The sequence below is a fragment of the Achroia grisella genome, unplaced genomic scaffold (genome assembly GCF_030625045.1).
Source record: "Achroia grisella isolate CSIRO2021 unplaced genomic scaffold, CSIRO_AGI_Agris_v1 utg109, whole genome shotgun sequence".
NCBI lineage: Eukaryota > Metazoa > Arthropoda > Insecta > Lepidoptera > Pyralidae > Achroia > Achroia grisella.
In genome coordinates this window covers 9,559,200-9,571,996 of record NW_026712573.1, presented here as the reverse complement: position 1 = coordinate 9,571,996, position 12,797 = coordinate 9,559,200, and the positions used below count along the sequence as shown (strand labels likewise).

The following is a 12,797-nucleotide window of genomic DNA, read 5'->3' as shown; positions in this document are numbered from 1 at the left end:
ATTTACTAACTTTCCAAGTAAGTTAGTAAATTTCCGGTATCTGGTCACGCAATAGACTGACCAGATAGGTGATGAATAGCAAAAAGGCCAAATTAAAAATGCTCCTATTTTGATCCCTGGTCAATCTATTGCGTCGCCTACCGGAACTTCTTTTTAACATCGTAGAATAAACATTAATTATCCTATCAGATATTTGCAGTTGTACCTGCGACAAAGTCCAAATCCATTCCAAATACCTACTTCATACGTCTATATAGTAACTATATCACACAGATTCAACGAAGTCATCTAAGTTAACCCATTTGATGGGGCCAGTCATTCAAGTAATATATAGCTGGCCAATATTACTCAGCCCACAGTCTAAACTCTTTCAAAATAAAGTCGAAGCGTTGGCTGATAGAGGTGTTCTAAACTGAGTAGTGACGCATAATTATTTAGTAATTTTAATTCTATATCTTAATTTTGTTATTTTTATTATTGATGATAATTTTATTTATTTATTTTAATTATAAGTAATTACTTCTCTCTCTCACTTAAGAAAATATTTTCTTGACTACAAGAGCCATCAAACTTACATAACATTTTTAATATTGTTTTTTTATTTAACTTCAATGTGTCCATTATACATAACATAAGTACAGTACATTTGGCGGACTTGATACCATGGGGCATTTTCTACCAGTCAACCATAAGTGGTGCAGAGAATAATTGTTGACGGTGCAAATATAATTAATTATATATAAAATGCAACTACGATAAATACAACATTTATATTTTGTATTACAACATTATATATCCTATGGCATACAATATTATATTACATAAATGAATACAATTATTATACGTATATATTATATTTTACTTCTAAATCCATGTGATTTATATACAAAAAGTTACTTGGTATTTTATAACTTTAGCTATATACTGTCCGTAATCCTTTACTTGTCAACAATCAACTCACGCGGACATATTACAACATACTGGATTATAATAGCTTATTCCTAATACAACGGACAACAGACTATCAGTCACACAATAATGCCACATGCCACTGACATAATGCAGTATTTTAATATTTTGTGTCTCCGTATAATTGGTATGAAGTATAAACTGTGAATATAATAATGTGATTGTTTTTTATCCCTGACATATAACATGCCAAATTATAAAACAATTTTACTATTACCTACAATTTTTTTTTGTTAATTCAGTATATTATTAATTTTGAGATATATAATAGTAATAGAAGTAAAAATAATCTTTATTGAAATAAACTTAATATAATAACTTTAAAAAATATATCAATGAAATATCTTAAATGTGAAATAAATTTAATAATTCCCATTCTCTTTTAAAAGCCGAGTAAAAGAAAATATATAAATACAGAAGATAATAACATAAGTAAAATATGAAGTAAAGCTCTATCCTAAGCCATTTAGTCAGCATCTTAACTGTAGGCTAAAATAATCCTAATTGATGAGGTACGACCTGTGCTACAGCACAGGTCGTACCGCATACTAGGTTAATGCGCTATTCTTGAAATGATGACGAAAAAGCAATGCTTCCATCATTCCCTATTGCAAGTATTTGACCTCAAAAGTAATTGTAAACAAACAAAGAGCTTCAATGTGCATTTCACTCCTTCATCGGTCTACATAATGCAGTCTATTCTAGTCAGAGGTCTCGTCTCTTCAGTTTCATTGCGACTATATCTATAAGATATTGATTTATTCTCTGTGTCATTCCAATTCCATATTTGTACCCTCACTGTTGTCACATCAATCGGGTAGAAGTAGGTTTTCAGATGCCCCGTAAATCCTTCCATGAGGTAGCTATAAACGCCAACTGTCCAATAGTGCGAAAAAAACTGACTATCCAATGTTTAAAATTTTCTGTCTATGGAAAAGAGGAATAAATTATCTAAATTAATTATTTACAACACTTCCGACTATTTTCATTGTACCACCTCACTCACTATTATAATAATTTTAATACAGTAAATGAGGTCATTTTTTAGTGTATTAAAATTGTGATAATATGACAATTTCAAGTACTAATTTTAAAGATTATACTCGTATATAGTTTTCTGTCATGAGCCCTCTGCCTATAGAGGTAACCTAAAATGACTCCTGGTCGTTAACGATTCGCCAGCCGTAAATCGTGTGTAATCGATGACACCGCACCCATTCCGTTAAGTGTCGATGTAGGCAGTAGATTATGCAATTTGCTTCACGGTAAATTGTTTTAAATCGTAGAGCGAGTGTTCATTTGTCCTGTTATCCTTTGTTTTCCATGGTGACCATTTTTTGCAATGGTACGTGATCTTACAGTAATAGAGATCTATTTTTTTTATAATTTCTATTAATTTTTATAATTATGCCTGAAAATTTAATAGGTGTAGTTGTTTTTACCTTTCACGATAATTATTTTGACTTCATACGGAAGTCTCCATCAGTGTTGAATACTTTTGTGACAGAGCATATCGCCTTGCACTAGTAACTTAATGTAATTTAGGCGATATAGCAAAACGTAGTAAGTTCATTAAGTTCCTGTACACAGCCATAAAAATGTTATATTATGAGATCGCTAATATCAATAATAATAATCTCCAAAATGAGTTCCATTTGATGTGAGTAAACTGTATTGAATAATAATGATTTAAATATGGCGTCTTAACGATCATAAAAGATAAATGCAATCGAATAGACAATTTCCTCTTACTTCAAGACTATTGAACAGTAAGAATATAGCAATGTACCGAATAATTTAATAGTTATTTATGAAGTAACATTCATGAGTTCATTATTAAATAATTTCACATAAAAGTGCTAACTAAATATTGGCTTCGACACCAATATATACAATACGTTATAAATAACGAAGCAATAAACACATTTACACCTTATGAAATATATATTCCGTTGGTTGAGTTACAAAAATACTTTCGTCAGACCAAAATTTTGTTTGGAAAATTAAAAAAAGTTAATGTTATTTTTTCGTTTCTAATTTTTTTTTATATGTACTTAGATCGTTTGCAGTGAGTCTTTAAGCTTCGGAAACATAACTAGTACATAGCCAGAACATGTAACATGTGAAATATTTATTGATTTAATTTTTGTCTGTATAAAGGCATGGCTTGGTATTAAGATTGTCTTTGTCAATATTTATCATAATACTTGTTTAAGAGTATTCATTACTGCTTAAGAATTGCTTGCTGAAAAAGTTTTTATGCGTTAGGCATTTGTTTCAATTACAAAATATCGACTTGTGTGTACTATTTATATTTTTTACATGTGTGTAATTCCTAAAAGAAAATTAAAAAACATAACCATGTCAGGTGTCTATGTTCTGGATGGCTAATTATAATTAGTGCTATATATTCATAAGTAGATGGCATCTAATGGTATCTTTTGCAGTTGTGATTTGTTACAGTTGCGACTTGTAACTAATCATATAGTCGGACAGGATGCATTTACATCTAACCCAGTTCTTATATAGTATTTGTAAGGCACTAAAGCTACATACACACTGACATATTTATAATTATTTAAATATATTACTAGCGCCGGCATCATACTTGTATTAAAAGTTATACAAAACCTTATCGAATTATACACTTAAAGCTAAACCTCTGTTAATGGATAAATAATAATGGCATTAAAATCCATTAGCAGATTTTGAGATTATAGCGAACTCCAAAAAATTCACAAATGCTAAATTCACCGCTGCAGCGCCGTCTGTATGACAGACGACGCGGCGCTGCAGCGGTGAATTTTGTCTATTATTATTTATAGCTAAACTAATACAATAGAAATATATATATATTGTTCGTTTATCAAAATTAGTAAGTATATATTAATTATATTTTTTTTTAGTTTGCATGTCTTTAAACATAGTTCCATACTAACGTAAGTCTAAATATACGAATGCGATATAGATATATATATATAGCCAGATTTGAATGATTTTTGATGATTTGATATCAGAATGAATATTATATTATTTATTACCGATGTGAACTAGTCACATCAGACATGAAATAAAGAGGTGACTGACTCGATAATTATCGTTATGGTCCATGTGACGAGGTGTTGCCAAGAAAAATTATCTTAAATTACTACCTTTCGACCTCAGAAAATTTTCTGTCTATTTACTTATGTGTTAATAATATAATATAGGATGGAGAAATAAGCAAAACGTCTAGAAAATCTATGTCAAACATTGAAGTTACAAAATTTGTTAATAAATAATGTTAAAAAAGAACATTTGTGTTATTTATTAAACAATAAAATATTTTTAAATATATACATTATTATGTAATATATACATAGTTCTTATCAATGGTGTATATGTACATATATTCGTATTTACAAAGTAGGGGTAAATACGAAACCCAAGTACCGCTTATTTTTGTGATTAAACAGATTTTGTTGATTATTTTTGTGATCGATAATGTTAGTCCATTGGGTAACTGGTTTGATTATTGTTTTGTTTAGCAATATTGTGCTATCCTCTGTTTATATCTATTTCGATGACCTCCATATCAGTGTTCTCGCTTATAAAGGCACTGTAGCGGATAATCCACTAAGACATGACGTTCAAGGTTTTATACAGATAGACTTGAAAAGACGTTATGAAAATGCAAATTTTCATCAATATCGTGAACACTGTTCCGTAAGTATACCAAACCGACCGAAACAATCTTTAGTCTATGGTATACAGTGCATGCACAAATCCGGTTCACTAGACGTGCCTTAGCTAAGTTAACTGGCTGATAACATTTTGTACTCTATTGTCAGAATAAACACTAAATTAGGCAGCCCTTACTTCTGTGGTAACATAAATTCCTTGCCAATTATTTATTGCCGTAAGCATTGACTGATTTATATGTGACATGTGCTATGAACCAATCGTGTATAAATAATATAATAGAAAGAATGCCCTTCTGAATGATTAATTTGAAATCTATATTTAGTGGAGAAATAATTCAAGTCAATATTATAACTGTTAAAGTTAGTTTGTTGACATATACGAATGTAATATTTGCGATAACTACTACTATTTTTGTCCCTGTAAATTATAATTACGCGGATGAAGTCACGTGCAGAAGCTAGTTAAATAAATAATAAATTATCCTACACAACACACACACATTTTCATCAACTTCTATACCAAACAGACCATACAGAGGTTGTTACAGTAGATTTTGGACAATAAATACTTAAATATTTTTTTGTAAAGTTCGTACAGTCATTCATAAGTTAAGAGCGGCGCTCTTGTCGGTGTAGCTCTTACCACTTTTCAGGATCTTCTATCACGCTCTTTAAATGTTGATACTATATAAAAAAAACCCAAGTGTAAATAGACAGACTCATAAATATACAAATTGTGTTGTGTGGGAATCGATCCCATGATCTCCAGAAAGTCAGCTAGCAGATATCATCTAGGTCGACAATTAAAATTGGGGTGGTGATGCATAACATTGCAGTAGAGATATCGCATTTTGTTGTGTGTTTTTAAGACTGCTTACTACTTTTCCCATTTCAACTCCTTCATGTCACTTGTAATTATCGTAATTACATATAGTAAAATGTGGTAATGATCAGATAAACCAAATTCCAAATGTCCAATAAGGCTGTTCTCCCATACATGCTCATTGAGTGTAGGCGACAATAACAATTTCTTATTACGGGCGACCATTTGCGGAGTTGACGCTAATTTTGTAATGCAGGTGTGAAGTCGGGCTAAGGAATCTCAGAGCCAGGGTTAGTACATTTAAAACATAAAAAAAAATTACCCTTTTTATATTAAGTATAAAGTCGGATAAAATCTTGTATGACAAATAATTATACGATCAATTTACTCTGGTACATCATATTCCGTACGTAAAAATCTGGTACGAAATTGTAGAAGAATGAAAATATCCACTTACCGAAGAAAACAATTTTAGGCCTTTACAAGGATCATCGTATGTTTGGCATCCCTGATCGAAGCCACAGCGGCACAGTATCAACAGGACAGGGCTCATTACCATATTCGAGTAAATTGATAAAATCTTTCTCACTTTATACTGTTTTAGGTGTTTAATAATATATCTTGTTATTTTAAATTATTTTATTTACTTGCTGGGTTAACAAACAGCTATAAATGTAGATAAATATATCTATTTTTTAAATGTCAATTTACAAATACAACAATAATAGTCTTTGTTTGTAGTTTCTACTGAATCTCATTTAATACTCATCTTGATACACTACACTCGCTGTATTTTGTCGTATGTATATGTGACACTTTCTGATCGCGATATTTGCCAAATCATAATTAAAAAACATACAGTTACACGGTATAAATAAATTATAGCAGCAACTTGATTTTTACGTGGCAACTATTATATTATTATTGAAAACGAAAGATATCATACAAAACATACTATTGTAACCAAATAAGATTGTCACGACGAACCTTAACCTAATATTGTAGGGTCAGGGATTGTCGACAATAGGTGTAAATGTAGTCAACAAACGATGCGTCCAAGTTACGGTTATGAACATCGCCTAAAGCTTCGGTAATGATCTGAACGGTAAATTTTTATAGACCATTTTCATATGCAGACATTGACAGACATTTCATATTCATTCCATTATCATTACGCAAATGATCTGATCGTTTTTCGACGTTCAGCTAAAAACGTGAATAGTTTGACGATATTTTAACAACTTTACCGTGTGATTAAATTTGGTATAGGTGTTGTATTTTTGAACTAAAGAACATAGGCTTTATGCGTTCATTCTGAAGAATCAGTTATTTGGTCACATGGACTAAGGCGTGGACAAAAGCCAGTTTTACAATGCACTTAACATCTCACCGAAATTGATAAGAGTAGACTATTATGGATCATCATAAAAATCATATCTGTGCTAATACGGGGAGAACAGTGAACTCAGAGGTAGGTAGGGTACACATGAATGCAAGGTAGCAATCTGGCAATGGGGCCACTAATCTTAATTACTAATAATCTCTAACCCTAAAAACTGAAAATTATTTTCACCTGGTCTAACAGTGTACACTGGCGGTTCACCATTCCAGTATCATCCATAAAAAACACTGGAAATTGAATGGAGGTTTTAATGTGTAATAACAAGTTATAACTGCCAGTAATATATCCATTGATTACAAACCCACTGGTGAGCATACAAGGTACCTGTGAAGTAATAAAACTGAGTTGTAAACTGATGCTGCGTGGGCGATTGTACCAAACATGCATCATTTTGTAACTGGATTGCATTCGCTTCCGGAGGATAAATTTAACGTAGCCTCCTTTGCTATATTCGTACTTACAATAGTGTAAATGTTACTTTGGTTGGAATGTTTGTTTTCAAGCGACTTCTAAAAGAGGAGTTTCACAATTAGACCATACCTGTGTTCGTTATATAATATATTTACCAATTCTGTACCGCTCCTGATTATCGTTTAGCCAACATACAGGCTTTATGGTAAAAAATCTTTAATTACTAGTATTAATGGATTGGTTATCTTTCGTGTATGTGTATCTAATAAAATGAAACGAGTATTCATTTTGTCATTATTTTTAATTTATAATAATCATAACTGGATATTGTTGTATTATTTTTAACCGTCTTAAAGTATGGGTTTTAATTTAAACTTTATTTCTTTGTTATGTTTTGTTAAAATAAATTGTTTATCTTGGCTACTCTACTCATATTATATCAAGATTCAAGCGGATTTTAATTTATTTATAAAAGGTCATCTCTTGAGACGTCAGTCGTTATTTTATTCAATATATCTCATCATTTACTTTCTTACATCAATAACCCACTATGGTATAATTGGAAGTGTCCCAGAACATAAGAAAAAATAATCTACAAATCACTTTGACAAAGCACCAACAGCAGTGGATTTATCCGCGCACAGATACGGAGCCGCCGTGCCCAAGGACCATGTCTTAGGAAGCCTGTGGTTACTTATATGGACGATCTAGCGGTACAAGCTGAAATGCCATTTGGGATTGTATTGGGTTGTTTGTTAGGATATAAAGACTTTTGTGGATGTGAAATCTGAGGTTTTAATGTTGGTGTGGTTGGATTGGCTGTGGGAAAATGCATTTAGGATAAAACATACTTTTTATATATACACTCTCTTCTCAGCTTAAATTTCGAATCTACGAGGGAAGTGGGTAACTTTATTTCTGTTTGGGGTATACGGCCTTGGAAATTTTGAATTTTCATTTTTATATGCTATTTCTCCTGACTTGTTCGTATCTAACATAAGTCAAAACATGACAAATGTTAACCAATTACTAACAATAACTTATTTTAAAATCATATGTAGCCTTGAAAATAGTAAGAGCTTGTATAGGTACTCGATGTAAAGTTAATCGCTGAATTACATAATTCTCTTATCATACCAAAGTTATTTATGTTCGAATAATTTCTACTACCAAAGCTATCTCTGCAGGACACCGGACAGTCTTGTCAAATGCCGTATTTTACACCTCTACCAATGTTGTTTATGTATTTTCCTTGTTTCATTAGTAAGGGAAGATTGAAGAATGGCGGCGTATTGCAATAAGTTTGTTGTAACAAATGTTAACAGTACTGTGTAATAATGTAAATTCAGCTAGCTTAGTTGAGTCAGATAACTATTTTTGTTACTAATGTTTTCGAATATGATCATTCATGGCAATGGAACATTAATTCAGTAATGTAAAAAGCCGTGCAGATTTTTTATTGTGATTGATTTTTCAAGACAAAAACGGAATAGAAAGCTTGTTATAAACTAAGCAATGGTTTGGAACTATGCTAAACTTGATAAATACAATATTGAAAGCTACTATTAAAGAAACTAAGAGAAAAGTTTATTTTGTATAGCATACAAACGGACCGCTGTTAAACTTTATGAAAGGCGGTAATCGTTGCCTCTAGAGGTGAATAACATATGCACAGAGAATATGCACGTCTAGTATGTACAGTTATGAGGATTTTTTAAAATACCATATAAATATAAAACATCACCAGACCACAGAAACTGTATGATAAGAAAGTTTTAGTTTATTATTTGTACTCTAAGAGCTGATACAGAAATTTATTCAGAACTTTCCGATCTCGAAATTGCTGCCCGTCGATGTTATGCTTAGTAGAGAAGAGCCTACTTAATGCAGGCTATAGGTCCATAATTTAACTTCTCCGTTCTTATTATTAGTGTATTATTATAATGAAATGTAGCTATTAATCCAATTACGGAAATAAATATATAATAATTGCAAAAACGTGGCGTAGGACGACCAGTCCTTCCTGATTCGTGCCTACATAAGCTACATATCACAATGTTGTTATAATAGCCATTATTATGTACATACAATAATAATGTATGTGATTGTATGAGGGACGCCAGAAAGGATTTGGTGTGTGTAGGTTTTCTCATTGGTTTGTATGAAATAATTTAAGTGTGATTTGTTTTGGTAACTATTGTGGAGATATTTTTTATATGTTGACTTATTCTTTAAATATATGACACAATTTTTTAATAATACTATAGGTTATAGCCCCGAATATAAACATTTTATTCCAAATTTAAGCGCCATCAGCAGATCTGGAGTCTAATCTCAATATCAAGTTTAAATTGATGCATTTTTTTATTCTTATCTTAAAAAAATATTAAGACTAAACGAGATAAATCGATAATAATGTCTTTTAGTTCTAGCATGGAGTTAACACGTTACTAGTGTATAGTTATGGAGTAAGAAAAATTGCGGAACAGCGCAATCCAATGTCATTAAATCTAAATTAGTTTCCGAAATTGCAGCAGTTGAGTAGACATAATATAAAATTCAGCTGTTATTTTTAGAGACACACTACTACATATTTGTAAAAAGTTTGCAAATTTTAATAAAACTGGGACATCTCGAAAGTCTCATTACAAAATGTTCCTCAGTATTTTGTAACACAATGTAGCGCTCATGTAGGTAATGTAGAGAAACTATATAAATGACCGTATCTAATCTTGGCGTTAGAAACTGTCCAGTAATATTGTTTCTAGATGGAGAAACGTTGATGTTTAAAATACGTAATACCTTACCACCTAATATATGATTTACTTTCATACCGTAATGAGAGAAAGAGCCCACATCACGGGATAATGGAAAGTGTTTGCATTATATATCAACGTTTTAGGGTATTCCTTTTAATTTGGTGAATAGAAAAGTGCAGTCTATATGTATATTGTAATAAAAGTTGCAGTAACCTAATATCATTATATTAATTGTCATAATATATATGTAAATTTCTCTTTTTTTTAAATTTTATTGGTGTATAAAATTTTATTGGTGTATCATTATTATGTATTATAGTAGGTATATATTTATATTTATGTATGTATATTTGTAATTATTTTTAAGAAAACCTATTTACCTATGTTAGGTAAAATTATAGGTTAGTCCTTTCCCACCACTGCCCATCAACCGCTTTCTGTTCTTACCTAATGGTTAGCTGGTAGAGAATGCCATATGGCATTAAGCTCGCCAAATTGTACAATTTTTAAAAGTGCAATAAAGAATAAATGAATAAATAAATAAATGCTAATATAATTTTTAATTATGCATCAAAATACATTAAAACAATAAAAAAAAACTTTACACACACTACCATGTATTTGACACACACGCATAGAACCTTAATATTGTTGAAACTTATAATTTTAATTAATTATGGTGAAATTTCGACTATTGGACGACCACTAATATAGATAAAATAATGATCTGAAGTACACTGAACTGAATCAAAACTAGATAAAATGAAACAGAAATTAACGAAGATTAACTTTATACAAGCAATTTGCTATGTGTAAGGTAAGATATAGCAGATAAATTACAGGGTACGGAGTCATGACACCTCAGTCTTCAGGAATAGCAACGCGTGAGTGGTATCACAGAGGTTATATCAAAGAGATTTTATTATCGGTTTGCTGTTCATGCATGTGACGGTAGCCGTTTTCTCTTAAGTGAAGTTTCATTTTATTTCATTGTAATTATATTTATAACTATATATAATACAAAAATGTCAAAGCTTTCTCATAAGCGCTCCGTCAACATAATGGGAGAGGTTGTTAAACGACGTTACACCAATATTACAGGGGACCTTTGATGTAATTTGTAATGAAATCCGTTGTTGTGGGTCCAATAATTGATTTTGCATGACTCGTTGTAAAATTACCACTCCATAGAAACGTGTGTTTCTCTATAAACTTTTATTATGTAACTTTCCTCGATGCTTTACCCGTATAATAATAGAATTGAAGTATGGAGTTTATTGAATATAATCTTTAATTTTTATATCTTATTAATTGCAGTAATGTTAATTTCGTAACATATTGTTGGAGTAAAATAATTAGTAATGTTATAATTCAATATTATAGTTAAATTATAAATATATAACCATAGAGGACATGTTACTACATCTATTTTTTGTAGGCTATTATAAATATAAGTATGATATTTGATTATTCTAAATGTTACTATATAAAACCTACTTTAATTATATGAATATAGTTACTATATGTATATTTCTAATGATAATATTTTCCAATTGTATATATATACAGAATCGGTACGAAACATATACTCAATTTAGTATGTATACTCTCAGAATAAATCACAATATTCCTTCATGATATTAATCAAGTTGATTAGAATTTAATTTGTGATGTTTGTCTATGTTACCATAGAATCAATATGTAACTTTATACTGTAATATATTTTATGTAACTGCAAATGATGTGACCTGATGGAAAGTGGTGACCGTTGACTAGACATTCACTGCACCACTGGCATTACAAAATGAATTTTATAACAATGTATTTTCTGTACTTATCATGCGACTATTTATGAAGATTAAAGACTGTCTTACTTCATAAAACATTCTTCTAAGGGATCAACTAATATTTAACGTAAATAATTTTAAATAGGTCATCTATAATGTCACTGCTGTCTCTCATCATTCAAAATTGTTATTTTTACATTTTGTCTTATTTTCACTTTTGAGACCTTTTGTGAGCGCCGTGATTGTTTACTACCCCGAAAGACTGAAACTGATATCAAAAAATTATTGTGTGTTTATATTTATAATTATCTCTCAGGTGACGGAAACATCGATAATAAACCTAAGAGTAGGTCCGAGAGAGACAGTAGACTCGCTTCATGTCAAGTAGGATTTAAACTACCTGCCAAAGTTTCCTCCCGGGACTACAGCATGGGCTTTTTCTAGAAGAGGGTATGTTTATGTTTCTTAAGGGACGGCATCGCGGACATGATAGCTCTTGTGTCTTAGGTGGCTATAGGCTACGGTAATGATTTACCATCTCATGTAGTTTTAAAAACTATGTTCTCATCTTTATTGTATTCTCTTCAAAAAGTCGATAATGTACTAACGAACAATATTCTTCTACAGGCAAAATCTGAAGAACAATTAGCATGCGAGAAAGAATGGCTACAAGCTGGGCACATGTGGTTGGCTCATCGAGGTGGCTTCACGGCTGTCGCCAGAGAGGGAGATGCAGACGCCGGCAGAGCCAAAGTTCGAGTGTTGCAAACTGGGGAATTGATCACCGTCGATGAAGACGACTTGGAGAAGGTAAGTTTTGTAGAAACAGCTAGCCAGGAAACTAAATTAAATAATCACGTATATTGGTTATCCTTGTATGTTGTTCTGTTTCAGTGGAAAACTAGTAAGAACTCAAAGAAAAATTCTCGCTTTAAAAAAGATGAATATGTGTGTCATATGATT

The 12,797-nt window shown here is 31.2% G+C and overlaps 1 protein-coding gene across 1 annotated transcript in view; it reads left to right on the top strand.

Moving 5' to 3' along the window:
• LOC131847268 (unconventional myosin-XVIIIa) overlaps window positions 1–12,797 on the top strand; it is a 221,851-nt gene that overhangs the window by 88,128 nt on the left and 120,926 nt on the right. The window contains exon 5 of the mRNA XM_059196802.1: window positions 12,462–12,644. Coding sequence (XP_059052785.1) covers window positions 12,462–12,644 — 183 coding nt within the window. The remainder of the gene's footprint in view (window positions 1–12,461; window positions 12,645–12,797) is intronic.